Raw genomic sequence first — 20,802 nt, 5'->3', positions numbered from 1 at the left:
TTTCAAGATACATTAAAACTAGGGTTATTAGCCAAAATGCCCCTTAAAACTGTCATTGAGTCTCAGTTTACATATTGAAACTGGTTTTGTCTCATTTTGCCATCTGAAACTGACATTTTCAACTATTTTGTCTCACTTTACCCACTTTTGTTAATAGACTGTTAAATTTAATAGTATTTTAGACATTTTAGTTTATACACATTTATTTACTTCTAGCCTACACACTAAACAAGTCTCAATTTTATTTTCGACAACTCTAATTCAAACGCATAAATTTTGGACATTTTTGAAAATAAATTATTCAATCAATAGAAAATTTCCGAGCAACAAAATCTTTGTATCAACCAAAATAAGGGTTACATTTGTTCTTATAGTCATTTCACTTGCAAGACTTCCATGTATTGGCTCGAAACTTTGCAATTGAATAATATTCAACACAACAAAATCATTATACCATTAAGCTATCCTACCCAAAATACTTCCCAAACCGAAAAGATCATTTAAAGCAAATGTGCACAGTTTGAAAAAGCTCATGCCTAGTGGAATCGGTGCTCAACAATGTGAAATTTTTTGTTTCAAACTGTGCACATTTGCTTTAAATGATTTTTTGGCTAATACAATAACTTTGTTGTTCGAAAATTTTCTATTGATTGAATAATTTATTTTAAAAAATGCCCAAAATTTATGTGTTTGAATTAGAGTTGTCAAAAATAAAATTGAGACTTGTTTAGTGTGTAGGATAGAGGTAAATAAATGTGTAAAAACATATCTAAAATACCCTTAAATTTAACAGTTCATTAACATGAGTGGGTAAAGTGAGAGAAAAAAGTTGAAAATATCAATTTCGGATGGCAAAGTGAGACAAAACCAGTTTTAGGAGATAAACTGATACTCAATGACAATTTCAGGGGGTATTTCGACTAATACGCCTTAAAACTAATCAGAATCATGCATAGTAAATTGTTAACTCCGGATCATGCTAGATTTTCATATTAAAATCATCATTCATTTCTAATTTAATTTTGTCACATTGAATTGTAATCAGGTAAAATCTACCCATCAAGAAACATAAGCATGTGTTTAGAATTTCATATATAGAACACCTCTAAGAATTTTCTAGCACTAGTTTTAAGACTAATAACTAATATAAGATTTATCTGAATGGGAGCAATAAATTCAGCCTAAATATATATGGAATGGGGCCTCCATTTCGAATTAATTACAATGTTGCCATTGATTTCTTTTCTTTTTGGGTTTGTTGCTGAAATAGTCAATCAATGATATCATTTTTGTTTTCTTTTGATACTAGCGGCTTCTTAAGCGGAAGATCTTTTCAAGGGAAGGGTTCCAAGCCAGCCTTAGAACCAGCTTTAGACTGGACTCCGAAGCAAGCCTGAAGCAATGCAGCAAGACCTACACCCCGTTGTTTGTCAGGACCGTAGATAGTGTCCATATTGGATGGAAGACAATTTCATGTACAATTCATATTTTTGCTTTGTTTTTGTATTTATTTATTTCAGTTTGTGTTTTTTCTAATGGGTAACAACGCATGAATCACGTGTATATAAATAGTACTGTTTAATATATATACTTAGAACTTTTGACATGGTTAACATAGGTTTAATCCTCATAACATCAAGCGGGCGTTAGTAACTAGTTTAGACAAAAATATGAAGAAGAATATACATTGACCCTTTAAATTCTGCTTCTAAGGAGAGTATATGGTACAAATGGATACTAATCGATGGATGATCTTAACAAGAAAGTATGTTTAGGAGAGAAACTCTGATGTGGATCAAGACCCTAAACAATCCCTCCAAACCATTTTCAATGCCTTCAATGCTTGAATCCAAGACCTCCAACCTTCGTTGTGTAGATAGAACCTTCTGAGCATCCACAAAATCTTCACCTGAATTATGCACAACCATGTTGCTAATTGCAATATCTACGGTTTCCAGCTCGTTCATGCCTTTGCGTTGGTTGTTGTCACAAACCAACACCCCTTTGTGCAACAAAATCGAAACCAACGACCATCTGCTAGGCCTTGGCTTCAAAATTGGAGTGGACAGAAATGAAGAAAGTGACTGAAAAATGGAGCTGGTAATCAAACTTGCCTCTCTGAACACCCGCACCATCGGAGCCAGATGGTTGTCGAGATCCAAAGGAAATGCTTCGTACTTTTGATCCATTTGCTTCAATGATGCCACAAACTGCACAATTTCCTTGTTCATCTTTTTTCTTATGCAAACATATGAACTTACAATGTCTTCGAAGCTCGAATCTCCCACCTTTCTTCTCCGAAGAGCAGATTGAACACCTCTAACGCTTTCCTTCATGGTCCCAATGGAATCCTTTGTGTTTCCACATACATCCAAGTACTTGACAGAACTATCCAACAGCTCTTCAACCCATTTCTCATTTTGGTGAAGGGCTAGAGCTTGCTGTGCCAATGGCAGGTGAAGAAGCTCCTCAATACAAACGTACAACTCTTTGAGACCACCAAGCCCTTTGCATATTGAATCCGCTTCTGGTGACACAGGCGACGACGACGATGATGTCAACTGTGCCTCCCAGACCTTGAGCTTGTTCAGCTCTTCCTCAGTTTTGGATGTGCTTGGATGTGACCTAACCGGCATACTAATTGATCCAACATTGTGAAGCTTTGAGGGTTTTGGAGAGAACGAAGCCATTGTTGCTCTTTTCATCATAGAAAGGTTGAAATTTTGTGAAAGTTATAAGAACTTATAGAAACTTATAGGAATTGGATTGAAGAAGTTGTGTTGTATGGTTTAAATTTCAAATTCGCATATATATACCGAGGTACAAATTTGAAAGAAGATAGGAGGGGAGGCCAGATTCGCCAGAAGCATCTTTTGGGTCCTTAGGTCAATGTGATCAACATGTGGAGGCCGGTGGGTTATTGTTTCATTGCGTGAGTTATGTTGTCACGTTTCTCGCACCAAATATGAACTAAATATTTATCTAATTTTAATATCAGCTTAATGTTATTTTTTGGGTAAGGTGTTATTTAAAAATTAATTCTTTTTGTTTGCGGTCCAAAAAATCCGTCTAGTCGTGGATAATATATTATTATAGGATTGTATTCTAAATACTTTTAAAAATTAATTGGCCAGTGCTGTTAAATTTTGGTTTTTTATGTGGTCAAATAACCCAAATTCATAGAAAGTTGGTAGAAAAAATTTAAAGAGGTTGAGCATTTCAAAGTTCTTTTGCTGAGAAAGCCTTAGACTGTTGAATATCGAGAAATCCATCTATCCACCGAGATCATGAAATCATTTTTTTTAATTAGTTTTGGAATTTGGTTGGAAATGTGGGGTGTTAAACAAAATTGAAAGCAAAAATTATATTCATAATAAATATGTACATGGGTTGCACGAGTGTCATGTCTTTCGATGTTCCCTTGAAATTGAAAGCTTGCACCCTTCCAAATGCAATCAAACCAACATCAGTTTATACTACTTGATTATGTAGAATTTGATGCGTGTAACTACTAGGTTTCATACTTGGTCTTGGAATCTGATTGTGGTCCCTTTAATATTATGAGTAGTGAGATTGTTGTTTTGTTTGATCCCTCCTTTTTCTTCTTGCTTTGGCCTTAAAGGAAGGAAAGGATGATTTCTTGGTTACTTTTTGACAGATCCTTGACTATTTGGCCAAATTTTTCTTCATCTTTGCTGACAGGTTTGAATAAGTTTTTCAAGGTACTTCTTAATCAGTGGTTTGAATTAGAAGTATTTTAGACCACTTTTTTGAAAGTTTCGTAAGTTTTGGGACGGACTCAATGGAAGGGGACAACATAAAAAGTCAAGAAAGAAAACTCCATACGAAGCACATGCATTCAACAATTTGATTCAATTATATATATATATATATATATATATATATATTTATGGGACAGGTGAACTTGCTTCATTTTTTTTAAGATAAGCTAAAGCTACGATATTTATTAAGAAATGAAGAGAACCTGAACAAGAGATCAAGAAAACATAAAAGTGGTTCTCGCTAAAAACCCTAGCTACAACTCTTATTTTGATTTAAGGAGAAAATGTAACGTACTATAAGAAACTAATTACAAGAATTGTCCTATAATAACAATTTATTACCGAATGTTCTCTATATATATATAACATTGTGAAACATGCCTTCTTGGCTTAGAAAGATAGCATATCATATAATCAAAATTATCACAGCTTGATTCACATATAGAGAATAAAAAATGACATAAGGTGGTTCGTATCAAACCATAACACCTCTTGCAAGTAAAACTAGCTTCTTTAGTTGCTCAGGATAGCTTAGTATGAACAAACTCAGAGGGGGTTAAGATTACTGTTGCTTCCAAATATATAAATTTATTTGATTTCATGACTCTGGCTTGGGAAAGAGACAAGGTGAGAAGTTTTAAGGTATATTACTATATTACCATATTCTTTCACATTTAACAGAAAGCTGCATGTTAGTAAAGGTTGTTCAATTTAAAATACTTGAGCTTCCTTGCCAAGTGTCCTCAAGCAAGCTGCGCAAGGACAGCTAAAGCATATTCAATAATTGGTTTGCACATCATATTATTGCAAAAGGAAATGACTCCACCATATACCGTGGGAAATGGAGACTTAAAAATGAAATATGTCACATCCACATTCTTAAAAATCTTGAATAATTTGTTGGGAAGTACCAGTCACTTCATAAATTGTTTACAATGGTACGAGGAATTACTTCATATATTATTACTCTAATAAATTTGGTTAGCAAAAACAATAAAAGAAAAGTACAGATAAATGTAGAAAGAGATGGCTAGCTGACTTTGTGAAGTTGATAAATTAATTAACAATAAGCATGGTTAAGATATAGGGTAGAGAAAAATTAGCATGTCATTGCCAAGTAAACTAGAAAGCAACCTTTTTCTTTTTTAATTTTTGAGGAGCAAAATAAAAAAATAAAAAATTCACTATCATTGTAATCTTGACCATTAGCCATCTTGAATTACGTTTATAAATTCACATGATGTTATAATCACATTGAAATTTTACGTTATTCTATTGTGAAAACTAAACGTTCTTCTCCAATGAAGACTAAGAGAGGACAAGGAAAGTCCCGTTGGAGCTAAGCCCAAAAATCTAAGTCTAGATGAAACCAATAAAGAGATTTAGTAGTGGAGTGTACTCAAAACTTATTTGGGCTTGAGCATACGTAATGTTTACAATTTTACGCACAAGAATATAAATTAGCATAAGGTTTAGGGATCTGTTATGAAGTGAATAATGTTCGCCATAATTTGAATTGTAAATTAATGGTGTGCCAAAACTAACCAAGATCAAAAGGATTTTGCCTAGCACTAAGGAACCTAACTGAGAGATGTATAGAAGCATCGATATTTCTTTTTTGGTGAATTTGAAATGTTGTAGATGTTGATCAAATGCTGTTTTAACTATGGAAATTCTTTTCAAGTTCCTTTAGCCTTGATGTGCTAGTTGTTTAGAGTTTGATAGGAATCAGAGATGCAAAAAACAAAAAGGAAATTTCAACAAGAAATCTACTTCAAGATTTGGTGATGAGAGGACTCAAATGAGAGAACCAAGCAGAGAATAAAATCTAAGATCTCTAAATTACAAATGAAGAGAAATATTACTAGTGTATAGTACAAAGTGACAAATTTTATCAACTCTTTACATCTATACTATAGGAGGAGTAGCAACACGTGTCTGCATAAGCAGCAACGTACACTTCACACCTCCTGCACACAAATGAAACAGTTTGGGGACCTTTTGTCCTGAATTAACCAATTTTAATATGCATTTACCATAATTTTAATGGAGACATGAATAGTACAAACCACTCGTGCACATAATATAAAACTGATTAATTCCAATAATGATGTTAATCTTGGCTTTCTAACTACCATAATGTGGCACTAGCGGAGCAATGTTTGTGATGACTCGTGATGCTTTTGCCCTAACCAATGCACCAAAGACAAGATCCTCATGCTAATTGCCATACCTAAAGAAATTGCTAATTATTGAGGCAATGTTACCCAAATACGTGACAAGGTAACCAAAACCCGAGGAAAGCCCACTCTGGCTCCACATTGGATTGAACAGTCTTGGTTCCCCCCTCCATCCCTCTCCCCTCTCTGTGTTAGTATATAATATAGTGTTGAAAATATTTCACATAGACCATATCAATAAGAAAAGAAGAGTATAAACCCCACACATGGCGGGTTGTGCATGTGATAATTACCAAGTTGGAGACAGTATCGGTATTATTGATAGTGGGCCCTTGACTCGTCTCTCTGATAATTCTACATGGTATCAGAGCCAGAGAGCGGACCTGTACAGTACTACCACGTGATGGGTGGGTTCCCTTGGCCCCGCGTGATGAAGGTGGGTCCCTTGGCCCCGCGTGTAGGGTGAGTCCCTTTGATTCCACGTGGTTGTCGATGTGTGGATCTCCCACGTGTGACCCACTAATGGGGTCTCACATGAGGGGGCGTGTTGAAATGTCCAACATCGACCGTATCAATGAGAAGAGAAGAGTTTAAATATCCTAACCTAACCCAACTCCAACTAAAATCGAGGCATTTTGTGATAAAAATCCCACACTTGACAGATTATGCAGGTGATAATTACTAAATTGGGGACAATATCGATGTTATTGAAAGTGGACCCCTCTCTCTGAAAATTCTACATATAGGCATTCCCAAAGATAGTACGGATCAAACACCTCAAACTTGCGCTCTTTAAAAAACAAAGAACAATCTCAACTTTGAGCTTTTTGTCAAACCCTAAACGATGGCTGCCAAACACCATGTTATTAGATCAATCAGCCTGCCCTCAAGGTCTCACCCTAATACTCTTAGGGTTGAAGAGGAGCTGAACAGGCTCCAAACATCGTCATCTTGTGATTCAACTTTAGACTCAATCTGCAAATCTCTATGTGGGCTAGACGAGTTGTATGAGTGTGTAGATGATCTTTTACAGATGGCATCAACCCAACAGCTCCTTTCTCAACACCAACAAAAGAAGTGCATGGATGAGTTGTTGGATGGATCACTCATGAGGCTCTTGGACATATGTGGCATCACAAGAGATGCCATTTCAACAATCAAGGAACATGTTAGAGATCTTCAATCTGCTCTTAGGAGGTGAAAGGGAGACTCAAGCCTTGAAAGCAGCATTTCCAAGTAAACTTGCTTCAGAAATAAGATGAACAAGGATGCCAAGAAATTAATCACATCTTTGAAACAAGTAGACAATAAAATTACAACATCACCACTTCTTGAGCAAGATCACCATCTCACTGCGGTGATTCGAGTTCTTAGAGAAGTTTGTGTGAAGAACATGTCTATCTTCCAATCCCTCTTGGTCTTTTTAGCAGTTCCAGTTTCAAAGTCAAACAAGTGGTCTTTGGTACCAAAGTTCATGCGCAAAGGAGTGATAACATGTGAAGATCAGAAGGAGTACATTAATGGCCATGAGTTTGATGGTGTTGATGCTGCTCTATACAATCTATGCAAATCATCAACTGCTACATTTGAATGTGCAAATAAAAGATCGGAAGCTTTGGAAGTAACCATTGAAGGACTTGAGAATGGTTTAGAGAGCGTTTTTAGGTGCATGATTATAACAAGAGCTTCTCTTTTGAACATAATCTCACAATAATGTGCTCTCAAAGGCCATGTATATGTATCAAAAAATCCTCAAGGCATCCACATTTTTTAGGATTCATTTGGGATTATATTTTCTGCTATGCATTTGTAATGTATATATAGCCTTACAAAGAAATACAATTGATACCCAAGTTCTTGATTCACATCATGATATTTCCTTGAAATTTTAAGTTGTAATGGATGGATTGGACTTGAGTACCAAATCATATATTGAATATTTATTATTTTACATTCTAGCTTTGTAAGATGCAGGTGGTGATCTCTGCTTAATTATCTTTCTCAAGTCTTTGCACCAAAAATCATTGGAGAACGGAGAATTTTAGTAGTATTTTTTGTTGAAATTAAACTTGCAAAGCAGACGGGCTGTTTTTTTTTTCTTTGTTATCTCATTTTTGGATGGGTTTACCTAGAGTTAGCTAGCTTATGAAAGTGAAAATTCTAATATGATGGTAGATAGGTTTTTAGTATTAAGAGCAACTCCAGCATGGAAGCCCTCCCCCCAGACTATTCAATATTCAATCCATACTGTGAATAGTAACCGCCCTTAATGAAGAGTAACTGCTTTTTGCATCTCCATCGTTGCACTTGAATAGCCCTGACAATAGGAAATAAAATATAATTTATTTATTTTTTAAATAATACAAAATAATTTTTTATTTGTAATTTCAGATAAGATTTTTAATCGTTCTCGTTGCGCCATGTGTCATTATCCGAAAAGACAATTATTGGTGATGGATTTCGATAAATAATTATAATGTAAATTTGGGTATAGTACAAACAAATAAATAATATATTGTTACATGATCTGCATAATTTTCCCCACTTCGAAGATTAGTACTAGCTTGTGCCAAGACGTCTCTCCACGTACTAAACGATAGGCTAAGTAATTTCCAACAACTGGACATCGATTCTTTGGTTCTTTTCCCACTCATTTTCTCAAGATAATTGGTATGAATAAGACTCCACATTTCTCACAACTGCATCTCATTACCCGTAAGAGAACTATGAGTAACTTCAACCCAACTAGTACACAACGCAACATTTTCAAGAAGCGACCAATTTGTACCTGCATCAGTATTCATTTTGTTGAAAAAAATTGGATTGAAACTTTAAGAGAAAGATAGGAATTTGATTGAAAGTATGTGAGAAAATATGAAATTGTGGTGTAAGGTAGATGATAATGAGAAGGTATTTATAGAAAAGTAAAAACATTTTTTTTTTTTAAATTTCAAATTTTTTTTTCGGATTTTTTACAATTTTTTTTAGATTTTTATTGAACTAATTAATCTCTGCCGTTGGATTTAAAAAAATTGAATTCCAACACTCCAGATTGTGCCATGTGTCACAACGGTAACTTTTCTTAATTTTAAAACTATTTTTTCTTTCTTTATTTATTTATAAAGCAAAATAATATCAACCGTTGATCTCAGATCCAACGGTTGATATTAAATAAGATTGTATTTTTATTTTTATTACCGTTGCAAATCGGACGGTCCAATTTAAAGAGCCGTTGAAATTGAACGGACCGTGGGAAGCCACGTGACTTCCCAACGGTAACCTCGGTAGACTATGACACGGGCCCTATACTCTGAAAAGTTGTCGGCTGACGCGCCCCCATGCGCGGGTGAGTCGCATGCGCCTGACAGAAAAAAATATAAAATTGGGCTGATGCTAGGATGACATCAGCCCTGACATCACATCCACTCGGGCTGGCAATTCCTCACAGCCCAAAGCTCGGGCCTCCACTCTCCCTCAGGCTACCCACACTGGAGCTTCAAGGCCGAACTATCTGGCCCTATTTCGTCCCCCGTCCTCCGAGCACAAGCCCACACTGGAGTTGCTCTTAGGGTTTGGGAGGAATTCCCAATAAAGTAAAGCTTTTTTTTTTTTTGTCATTAGTTAAGCTTGGGGGTGGGGGGAATCGAACTTGGGTGAGGTGGGAGTTTCTTTGGCTCTAGTGCCACTGCAACTAGGCCCCCATCCTCAATAAAGTAAAGCTTTAGAAGGTGACCAATGGCAATTACCTATATAGTGACTCCTTTTTATGAAGGGGAAATGTATTAGTTGGTTATTATTTTCTTTTCGAGGAAATATTAGTTGATTAGATCTGAAGGAATTGGGCTGTTTCGTATACGTCAATGATCCCAAAGCATGCAGATCCCATACGCATGCATGTGAGTCTGTGATGGCATGCAACGTGGGTCTAATAACCCTGTCTTAACTCTCATCATCACTCTGAAATATGATGCCCCTGCAACTTTATTTGCCAACAAATTAAGACAACAAAAAACACCTTCTTTTAATTGCATTGGAGGTTGGAGCATGCGATGAGATAAGTAGTAGTGTTAAGGATGTTAAATTTTATAAACTAAATAATATAGAAATTGATAATTTGATTATTACCACTAGTACATAACATCATATTTACCAAATCAATTTCATCACGGGCATCAATAACTCGTGGTAGAAACTATTCAATTACCACGGTTAAGTGTAGCTCGTGGTAGATAACATTAATCTACCACGGTTAGATTTCGGCCCATTGTTAAAAGTGAATAATCTACAACGGTTTGTAATCCAGAGATGGAATATCAAAACCACCATGTGATATGCTCGTAGTGATTACTTCAAACGACCACACGACCTTTTGAAAATTCACCACGCCATCAGCCCGTGGTGGATGTTTTTATGTTTTTTTTAATATATTTAGAATCATTATATTACTTATTATTTATTACTATATTCATTATTGATTGCAATAAAATATTTCTTTCATAATTTATTATTTATTATTATATTTGAAATACTATACTTTTGTTTAACCTTTAAATTCGATAATATCCAATAGTCCTAATTAAAAGTGATGCGGAGAATTTCAATCTATAAATGACATGAATGATACAAATAATGATAAATAAAATCTACAAAATGTGGGAGGGAGGCAAGGAGACCTCCATTGCTTTCGTGACTACCCAGAACACCCAAATTTGGTTTGTCGTCAATGCGATTTGACCAAAACAAATAAAAAGTGATAATTACAATTCAAGGACTATGTAAAATTAAAATAGAACTATATATTTAAAATTTAAGATATCAAAATTTTACCATAATTACAACATAAAAACTTATATGTATAATTTTATTTAAATGTATTAACCCATTAATGGGTGCTGCGCCGCCGTATCAGAGTCTCAATGTACTTTTAGTCTTATGGCTATAAGAGAGTCCCAATAATAAAATTTACTATATTTTTTGAGTGATGATATACCCACCCCAATGTCTTATTTCCCCTTCCATCTTATATTTACACCCATCATAACAAGATAAAACACACATAAACTCTTTCCCCACCCACCATTATTTCCAAAATAACCCTATATATTTCTTCTTCCAATTTTCCTTGCTTTAAAAAATTTATTATAATTTAACAAAAATGAAAATTATCATTAAACAAATATACCCAACAACTCCAACTCCAAATATCACAGTAGTCCCCTCCCCAAAAAATTCCCAGAACCGTCACTATCAACACACCCAAACCTCAGCCCAACCCCCCCCCCCCCAAAAACACGGACTTGGATTGTCTGCGCTCTAATTTTGGTGCCCTTCCCGTACCCTCCTGTTTTTGTGGTCACGATTAAACCACGTCAACATTTTATATTACTATTTTTTTTGTTTTATTATTTTTATAAAAAAATAATATAAAATATTAACGTGGCTTAACCGTGACCACACAAAACAGGAGGGCACGAGAAGGGCACCGAAATGGGAGGCAGACAATCCAAGTCCCCAAAACACACCCAGCGCCCTCCTTGCCCAAAATCCTCGGTCGGCCTCAACGGCGTGTTTTTGGAATCGGGAGATGGTTCTCCCCATTTGATCGAGTCGTTGGAGGACCGCAGAGGAGATCAATGGATGAGATGGGTTTGCCGTCAGAGCATAGCCTCTACGAGTTTGGCGAAGGTCTCAGCCATGGCGAGCAAGACGATCGGTGAGAAAGCCAGTGCATAAGAGAAAGGGAGAGGAGAGAGAGAGGGAAGGAGGAAGAAACGGTAGTGTTTAGGGTTGAAGCAGTGAGGTAAGAAATTAAAATGGGGTGAAGTTGTGGAGGCTAAGGTCGGGGAGGGTGGTGGTTATGGGTTCTTCAAGTTTTGTTTTTTTTTTTTAATTTCATTTTTATGTTAAATAAGTTTTAAGTCCAGCTGTATAATAATTGTATATGTATTAAATTTCGAATGGAAGTTATGTGCTGATGTGGTAATACTAAATTATCTAATGATTTATCCTAAATGTGGAGGTGAAGGGGTTTGTGGCAATATATGATTGGTTGGTTTTTAAGTCTTTGAATGTCATTTTATACAAGGACAAATTTGTTAATAAAAATATTATTTTAAAGTGGGTGAAGTGATAAGATATTGGGGTGGGCTTAGTAGCACTCTATTTTTTATTGGAAAGAAAACTTAATTAAAAACCCACTAAGCGAACAAACTGTTGTTCAAGTTCCCACTAGCAGTTATATTTGGTTATCCCCTCAATCCTTCTCTTCACATTGTTCTATTTTTCTAGGACGCAAAAGATTATTCACTAATCTCTCTCTATAAATATGGTATGAATTGAGTGGTCTTGTGGTTGCATTTGGCTCTTTTGCGATACTCTCACGATCTCTCAAGCTCTCAGCCCTCTCATTGTCTCTTTCTCTCAGTGAGTTTGATTTGGATCGTCTCTCTCTCTCAAGGTGGAATCTTGGTTTCAGACTATATAGTCTCGATTATGGTATTTTTTGTGCCTCTTGATTCTGGTATGTCAGTTTCCTAGGGTTTCTTTCTACGAATTTTCTCGGTGTTATTTCATCAATTTTCGGCAAATTCCAACCCTATCTATTCTCCATAAGTTCTCTCGTTGTTTAGGGTTTTTTCGTTTTTTCTATGTTTTACTTTATCACTAATTGCTAATATTGTTGGAGGATTTTTTGTAATTGGAGCTAGTCCCATTAGTACGCTGGCTTTTTTTTTTTTTTGTCATTCGTTATCACTGATGATTTATAATTTAATTGTTGTTTTGGGATTTTAAGGAGGTGCGTTGATGTGCCATCAATGTCAGAGGAACAACAAAAGAGGAAACGATTTTGTATTCCTTAAGTGATGAGTTTTGATTTCTAAGCTTGATATTTTTCCTTGTGTCTCATAGATGGTTGGTGGTTCTAATTCATGAGGGTTTATAACTCATATCAACTACTACATTTACAGGTACCTACAAAATTGAAGTGTGATTAGCTTGCTAGAGATGCGTGTCTTCTTGAAGAAACGATTGCAGAGAAGATGAATATAATTGGAGGATCAAGGTTGGAACTAGGACTTGAGTTTTGTTTTGGAGTGTGAAACAAAGTCTATACATGTTTTGGTACATAAATGTAAAGTATAACTCTGTGATTTTGTGTAAATGTGCAATTTTGTAAATAAATATCTTTATTATTATTATTATGTATATATTTATTCATTAAATAATTTTTTATTTTTTTTATATTTTGATTTTTTTTAATAACGGGCACTAGCCGTGATCAATTTGTAATCCACAATGGCCATAACACGTGATGTTAGCTATCAATCTACCACAGGCATAATTCGTGGTTATACTGCATTTGACAACGGGCATAGCCCATGGTAGAAATAAAGACTTTTCATCACATCCATAATACTAACGGGCACGATGCCCGTGGTAAATTGTAATTTATCACGGACATCAACCGTGGTAGATGAGCTTTTTTCTTCTACCTAAGTGTAATTAACGTGTTTATTTTTTATTGATGATACGTCATTTAATTTACAATTATAATCTACACATTTAATCTCTCTAACATTAATTATATATATTATATCATGCTGTATGTTTTTGAAAACGTGAAAAACTGCTGCAGGCTCTCCATCACGAATAATACTGCACACCATTTATTTGCATGCCTTGCTGTAGGGCTGGGTTCGGTTCTTATCGGTTCGGTTTTTTGCCAAAACCGAAACCAAACCGAAATTTCGGTTCGGTTCGGTTCGGCCCAAATTTTTTTCGGTTTTTTTCGGTTCGGTTTCGGTTTTTTTTTGGTTTTTTTTTTCCTCCAAAAAATGCAAAACAACCACAAAAAATGCACATTATTCTCTTCGGTCTCGTTCAACAATGGCGCATTTTTCCCTTCAGTCTTGTTCATCAATGTCGTGTCCTGCACTTCAAACTTGTTTACGCTTAACGAAGCATTTTTCTCTTCAGCCTCGTTCAACAAAGTCGCATTTTTCTGTTCAATCTCTTTCATCACAGGCCATTGTTGCTCTTCAATCTTTTTTTCGCTCAATTCAGCATTTTCGTCTTCAGTCTTGTTTAACAATGGCATATTTTGCTCAACAGTCCCGTTCAGCAATGATGCAGTATTTCCTTCAGTCTTGTCCAACAATGGCGCATTTTTATCTTCAGTCTCTTTCATTAATGGCCATTGTTGCTCTTCAACCTTGCTTTCGCTCAACGTAGCATTTTGCTCTTCAACCTTGCTTTCGCTCAACACCGCATCTGTCTTGTTCATCATCATCTGTCTCATTCTCCTTCCTCTGCATCCCGCTAACAAGTGAATTAGTCCCAGAAAAGCTAGAAGCCTATGCACAAATGTAGTTAATATCAGCCATCTAGATTGCTTTGGAAATGGTAAAATAAGTAACCATATTCAGGTTAAAACTTAAAACCAATTGAAGAAGCTGTGCTAAACACGTCACAAAGAATCTGTGCTATTGAGTAAAATAAGTAACCATATTTCTGCTGCTCGTTCAGAAGCACATCAAACAACCATGTTTGTTATATATTAACCATGTTTCTGAGTTCTGACCCTTTAGTTTGTTTATTCACATCAATTTTCCCACTTAAATTTTCACAAGCCATTTCATTATTTTGTCCCTCCCTCACCTCCAAAATCTTCCTCTCCGCTTCCACTTTAAATTTACTACCAGATGGATTAAACTAGTTATTAACAACCTCAGACACAACAAACAACAAGTAATCTGCAGCAACTCATAGTCTAAATCTAATAGTCATAAAGCTACACTTGCAGAACCAAATCCAGGCTTCAGCAGCAGCATACCCAAAACAAATTAATCAAACCGTATGTACTCTCACAAATTAATCAAACCTCAACTAATAGTCTAATAGTGTTCATAAATGAAGTTACCTAACCAAATCCAGCATACCCAAAACAAATTGCAAAACCATGAAATTTAGAAGCTACAGATCAAATTCATCAGAAGTTCAGAACCAACGAAATTGAAAAAAAAAATCTGCAAAACGCATCATGGGGTGAGAGACTAACCTTGCAAAGGAGGGGATTTGTGGGTCGACACTTGAGCCTTGAACCGGCGAGAGAAAGTCGACGGCGAGTGAGAGGGATAAGAGAAAGATCGCTGAGAGACGGCGACGGGGATGGGTGCTGGAGACGGCGACGGCGAGTGAGAGGAAGGGTTGCTGCAGGGTCTGCACGCTCGCAACCATGAGGATCGGTGCTGGAGCTTGAGGGAGGACTGAGAGAGAAGAAGGGACGAGAGAGAGAAGAGGGAGAAATTGGAGGCATGGAGGAAGTCTGGATATGTGGCTGCGCAGAGAGAGATGAGGGGAATGACAAATAGAAAAAGTGTGGCTGCTAGGGTTTTATTGATTTGATTATAAAAATTAAAAAAAATCCCAAAATCCAGGGGGCGTGAAGAGGGTTCGAACCCATGCGCTCCACCAGCTTGGAAAGTTTCACTAACCAACTTCACAACAAGTTCTGTTTTGTTATAATTGTATGACTAAACTATTTATAAACATTGAAAAAAATAATTAAATATATATATATCGGTTCGGTTCAGTTCGGTTCGGTTTTCGAACCTCAAAAGCCGAAACCGAACTGGGCAGATTCGGTTCGGTTCGGTTTTTTTCGGCTTCGGTCCGGTTTGGTTTTCGGTTTTTTTCGGTTTTCGGTTTTTTGAACCCATCCCTACCTTGCTGTTGTTGCCTCCCCATTCATCAGTATTTAACATTTTTGTTTGTTTACAATTACTGTGCTGTACAATATCTAATTTTCGAATGGTTTCAGTTCTGACATAGTGTTTTCCTTTTTTTTTTTTTTTTTTTGTGAGAACAAGTTTAGAGAGACGGGAAACTATTCTATTCTAGAGTTGTGACATATCATGATTCTCTTTTGAGAACTTATAAGGGGAGAAAGAAAATAATATACGACTAGGATCTGTCTTTTTGATGAGGGAAAATTAGGCAAGGAAGTGGAGAAAGAAAATAATATACGACTAAGATCTGTCTTTTTGATGAGGGAAAATTAGGCAAGGAAGTCAGTGCAGGCTTATGATTAGTAAGAGGTAGATAAGTTTGGGGATGGATTGCCCTCCCCTCCCCCATGCCTTCCCCGTATCCTTCTGTTTTGTGCGGTAAGTCACGTCAACATTTGTTTTTTATCTTATTATTTTTATAAAAAATTAATATAAAATATTGACGTGACTTAATCGTGATAGTACACAACAGAAGGATATGAAAATTGTATGAAAAGAGGAGGAGAGACAATCCATCTCCACAAGTTTGCACTCTTACGACCGGAGGCGAAAGATGACTTGACCTTTTCACTTTTCCAGAGGAAGGAAAACGAAAGTTCCGAGGAAGACAGAGTAATTCGAACTTTTGGGAATGGGGGAGTGAATTGAGGTAAGAGTTATTTCGGCATAAATTGGCGCAAGGAATTTGCTCTCGTTCGAGCGATGTTCGACGTTAGTTGAAGTTGAGGGTCTTAGCCCTTTTTTGGTTTATAGTTTTTCATGTTACAATTAATTTTGTCATGCTCTTGTCAGTGATTTGTCTACAATAATGTTCTCATGCTCCTGTCAGTGATTGGTCTTGTGTCCTGCTTCAAAGAACCACAGAGGCATGCCGCATGTGTATTGACTAATTTAAAATTTGTATTGGCAAGTTGGCAAGCTCACAAGCTCAAGTAACGAAGAAAATCAAACGATACCGTAAATCATACGAAATATGAAAGAAACTCGAAGTTTTTTATTGATAATATAGGATAACAATCTTTGGTCATCTCCAATAGTAGAAAGCTAAAGAGCGAAGAGAGCCACATTTTAAGCTGCAACTCACGAGGCACCGCCGCAGGTGTTAGCATCGGCTGAAGTTGCCCACCCCGCTCCCGATCAAAACGAGCATCCAGCACTTCCTCCAAATATTGTTCTTCTAACGTGTAGTCCCAACTATATTATTTCCATCTCCACTGCTGACTAGTACATGCATGGTTATATACTAATAATTCATAGTATTTGGAGAGAGAAAAGGAAAAATAAAAAATAAAGAGATAGGAAGCCCATGTGAGCTCCACAAAAAGCTTTGTAAGAGACCTAAATGTATCCCACTTGAGGGCTACAAATACCCATAAATTGTAAGAGCAGTTCCACTCTTAAAAAAATGCGCTAGCATTCAGCCCCTTTAATTCACTCGGTGAACAGTGATAGACCCAATAAATAGTAATAGACCAAATGCATCTCCATCCCTAAAAAAATGCGTTGGCACAAAGTCTAAAAAATGCGCTGGCACAAATGATTTCCACCCCTACAAAATGCGCTGACACCTAGCTCATTTAAAATATTTTAATTTTTTTTTATAAAAGAATAAATAAATAAAATAGTTTTAATTTTGGAAAGGATTTTTAACCAATCTCGTCATGTCACGTGTCATTATCCGAACGTACTATTTTGTGAATAGATATCCGCTAAGATTTTCAACCAATCCCGACGCGCCATGTGTCCCTATCTGTTTACAATAATTTAGTCAAGATTACGATAAGATTTCCAACCAATCTTGTCATGCCACATGTCATTATCCAAATGTACTATTTTGTAGATAAATTTCCGATAAGATTTTCAATCAATCCCAACGCGCCACGTGTCACTTCTTGTTTACAATAATTTAGCCAAGATTTCGATAAGATTTTCAACCAATCACGTAGTGCCAAGTGACATTGTCCAAAACATCATCCTTTCTTTTTTTTGTCCATATAAACCCTACATCCATCCTCACATCAAACTCAATCCTTCTTTTTAGCTTAGAATCATTCTTCATCGTTTTCAAATCTTGAGTTATTACAATGTCTTCTTCAAAGAGAGTGTATAAACAGTTTGAGCAGCAACATGAAAGATTGTTGGCACAACAAGAAAAATTGGTCAATCTCGAGGAAGGTGGAGGTGGAGATGAGGCTTTTGCAATGGAGGAAGATGAGGATGATGACCATAAAAGGCAGTGGGCCTCACATTCCCGTCGTATGCGGGTGTAACACAAATAAATAAATTAAAATATTGATGCGGGTGGAATACATATAAATAAATAAAAATATTGGCACCTGATATGCTAAACTTGTCCCACTACGCGGATTACCAGAAGCATGAGAGATGGTGTTTCTCCTACAAGTAAAGCATGTGTTGAGTTTTTTCCAACAACCTTGAAGACCTTGACTACTTCTGACATCTTTTCCATGTACATTGCAAATCGCTTTCGTAATTTTACTCCACATTTCTCGCTTATCCATCTCATTACCCGTAATCGGGTCATGAGTAGTGTGAACCCAACATTCACACAACGTAACATTCAATGAGCTTCCACGAAGTCATTTTTTCTCTCAAAGTGTAGAAAATATTGAAATGTAGAAAGTGTAGAAAATATTGAAATGTGGTGGAAGGTGATGAGGGTTAGATATTTATAGAATTTTTTTTAAAATTTTTTAACAATTTTTTTGTATTTTTAATTAATTTTTTTTATAAATTTTAATTTAGTTAATTATTCTGGACCGTTGGATTTGAAAAATATTCAAATCCAACAGCCTATAAGTTGACATGTGGTCAACGGTCATAATTCTGACCGCTGTGCCTTATATATATATATATATATATATTTTTTTTTTTGGGGAAAAAAATATGAACCGTTAATCTGTGATTGGACGGTTCATATCAAAATTCAAAAATTTTTTACCGTTGGAAATCCAACGTTCCAAAAAACTAGCTGGTGGAAATCCAATGGCCTAGCCCATGCCATGTGGCTTCCCCATCTGTTCGTTGAGTGAGCCTACGCATGCGGGCCCCGCACGCCTAGTCGAGCATGCTTGCCACGCGCCTGGCGCAAAAAAAAAATTCAGATTGCCTCTGACGCCACGCTGGTGTTGGCATGGCATCAGATGGGCCAGTCCATGCCTTTGTCGATTCTGGGCTGGCCTAGAGACCAGCTTGGGCTAGGTGCCAGCTTATCTGCTGGGCTGGAGTGGATTGGCTAGGTGCCGGGCCAATAATTTGGCTGGGTGCTGGCCTAAAGGTTCCACAGTGGAACTGCTCTAAGAGACTTAAATGTATCCCACTTGAGGACTACAAATACCCATCCATTTATGGTGACAAGCATATAACCTGCTTATTGAAGACGAATTTTGCACATTTTCAAATTAAAAATGGCTTATACCCTTGACTTGAAATCATCTTAATACAAAAATGCCTTCAATTTCTCTATGGTCTGTCAACTAAAATCTCTTTTAAAATATAACTACCTCAGAACTGAAACCATATTTTTTAACCTAGTATCCGATATAGAATTTGACCCAAATCAAAACCCAGAGCTAAATATGAAAAGTTTAGGTAATTTTACTGTTTTTGAACTTGTTTGTCAAATTGCTCCTCAATCTTATTAGTCGTCATTTCAAACATCGCTCGACATTTACTATTACAGGTAACCATAGGCCTGCAATAACTCATAATTTCATATATGGATCGTGATGTATGTTGGTGATGTTGGTATCGTTTTGGAGACAGGAGGCACTAAGGCAGTAGATATTTCTCCTTTTCTCCTATTCTCCTATACACACATAACCTATTCATTCTTTGTAAATTGACATTTCTGGCCGGCTACATCATCAACGAATGTATACCAAAGATACAAAATTTGATGGTGTGGGCGGCTTAATACTGCTGGAGAAAGTCACAATATTTTCTATGTAATTCATCAGACCAATCCAATTGTATAAAACCAATCAGAACACACAATTAACGGCACATCGATTACATGCTCAACATATTGTATTCACATATATCCATGAGGGCCACAAGAGATTTTTCTGCATAAATTAATTTAATTTGGTATTCACTCGGAATGTCACTGGGGCACATTACATTGTCTTTGCACACATATTAGATATTTATTATCTATTATATAAGCATCGATCTTAATATGGTTCATGGCCCGTGCAGCTATAAAGTGCATGTTGATCTAGCCGGCTATCTAGCTTGCCAGAATAGTCTTTAACCAATATATGTTAGAGGAAAGCACTTGTTTCCCTATTATGGAATCTTGCTTTTCCCCATTCGAAATTAACGTATCTTTACTATGCAAATAATATAATTTGAACCGTTTATTTTTTTATTACTATCTAAAGATCTACAAAAAAATTATTTAATTGAAAATTTTTAACCATCCATATATATCAACCACAGTTATATATACTTACAAATCTGTGTAATTAGTTATGAAAATGATGAACTCATCAATCATCATGCATGAATCACAAGCCATACAAATTAAAGGACAACAGAACAAAACAGTTCAGTTAATGGCTCAGTTAAAGGCTGTAATTTTCTAATGTTTGTTCACGTTTTTATGCAGCAATGCATCATGCATGATGATAGCAAGTTTTTGTAATAAAAACTTTACAACTCCAATGGTATTAAAGAGCGTAATTTGTCGTTTTTGTCTTGTGGGCAAAGAAAGTTGCGGGGACATCCTAGAGGTGAGAGAGCCTTGGGATGAAGAGATTTTTAGTGACAGTGACATGAGATGGTACACAACGTGTCATTATATAAATAGTGAGATATATATGTTAAAAATTTAATAACTTAAAAAATAAAATTTTCCACCACTTAAATAAAAACATGTAATGTTTGGGAGCAGCCTCTCCATAAATGGGGGTAAGGCTAGCCGACATTCACCTCTCCCAGACCCTGCGTAAAGCGGGAACCTTATGCACTGGGTACGACCGACATAAAAACACGTAATGTATCATCCGTATTTCTATCACAACTAAA

At 36.2% G+C, this 20,802-nt stretch overlaps 4 protein-coding genes across 4 annotated transcripts; 2 read left to right on the top strand and 2 right to left on the bottom strand.

Annotated features, from left to right (window-relative positions):
• Positions 1-1,754: 1,754 nt before the first annotated feature.
• Positions 1,755-2,690, bottom strand: LOC103426793 (uncharacterized). Its single transcript, XM_008364868.3, has one exon. The coding sequence runs from the start codon at positions 2,688-2,690 to the stop codon at positions 1,755-1,757; it is 936 nt and encodes a 311-aa protein (XP_008363090.3).
• Positions 2,691-6,806: 4,116 nt separating this feature from the next.
• Positions 6,807-7,163, top strand: LOC103426791 (uncharacterized). Its single transcript, XM_029097917.1, has one exon. It carries the CDS (start codon positions 6,807-6,809, stop codon positions 7,161-7,163), a length of 357 nt encoding a protein of 118 aa, XP_028953750.1.
• Positions 7,164-7,220: 57 nt separating this feature from the next.
• Positions 7,221-7,676, top strand: LOC103426790 (uncharacterized). The gene has a single exon (XM_008364866.2). It carries the CDS (start codon positions 7,221-7,223, stop codon positions 7,674-7,676), a length of 456 nt encoding a protein of 151 aa, XP_008363088.1.
• Positions 7,677-13,463: 5,787 nt separating this feature from the next.
• LOC114820076 (uncharacterized) lies at positions 13,464-15,334 on the bottom strand. The gene is made up of 2 exons (XM_070814979.1): positions 15,021-15,334; positions 13,464-14,316 (listed from the first exon to the last, which is right to left on the bottom strand). The coding sequence occupies exons 1-2, from the start codon at positions 15,197-15,199 to the stop codon at positions 13,554-13,556; spliced, it is 942 nt and encodes a 313-aa protein (XP_070671080.1). The 5' UTR covers positions 15,200-15,334; the 3' UTR covers positions 13,464-13,553.
• Between the last annotated feature and the right edge of the window lie 5,468 nt (positions 15,335-20,802).

The sequence above is a fragment of the Malus domestica genome, chromosome 02 (genome assembly GCF_042453785.1).
Source record: "Malus domestica chromosome 02, GDT2T_hap1".
Classification (NCBI taxonomy): domain Eukaryota; kingdom Viridiplantae; phylum Streptophyta; class Magnoliopsida; order Rosales; family Rosaceae; genus Malus; species Malus domestica.
This window is presented reverse-complemented; position numbering and strand designations above follow the sequence as displayed.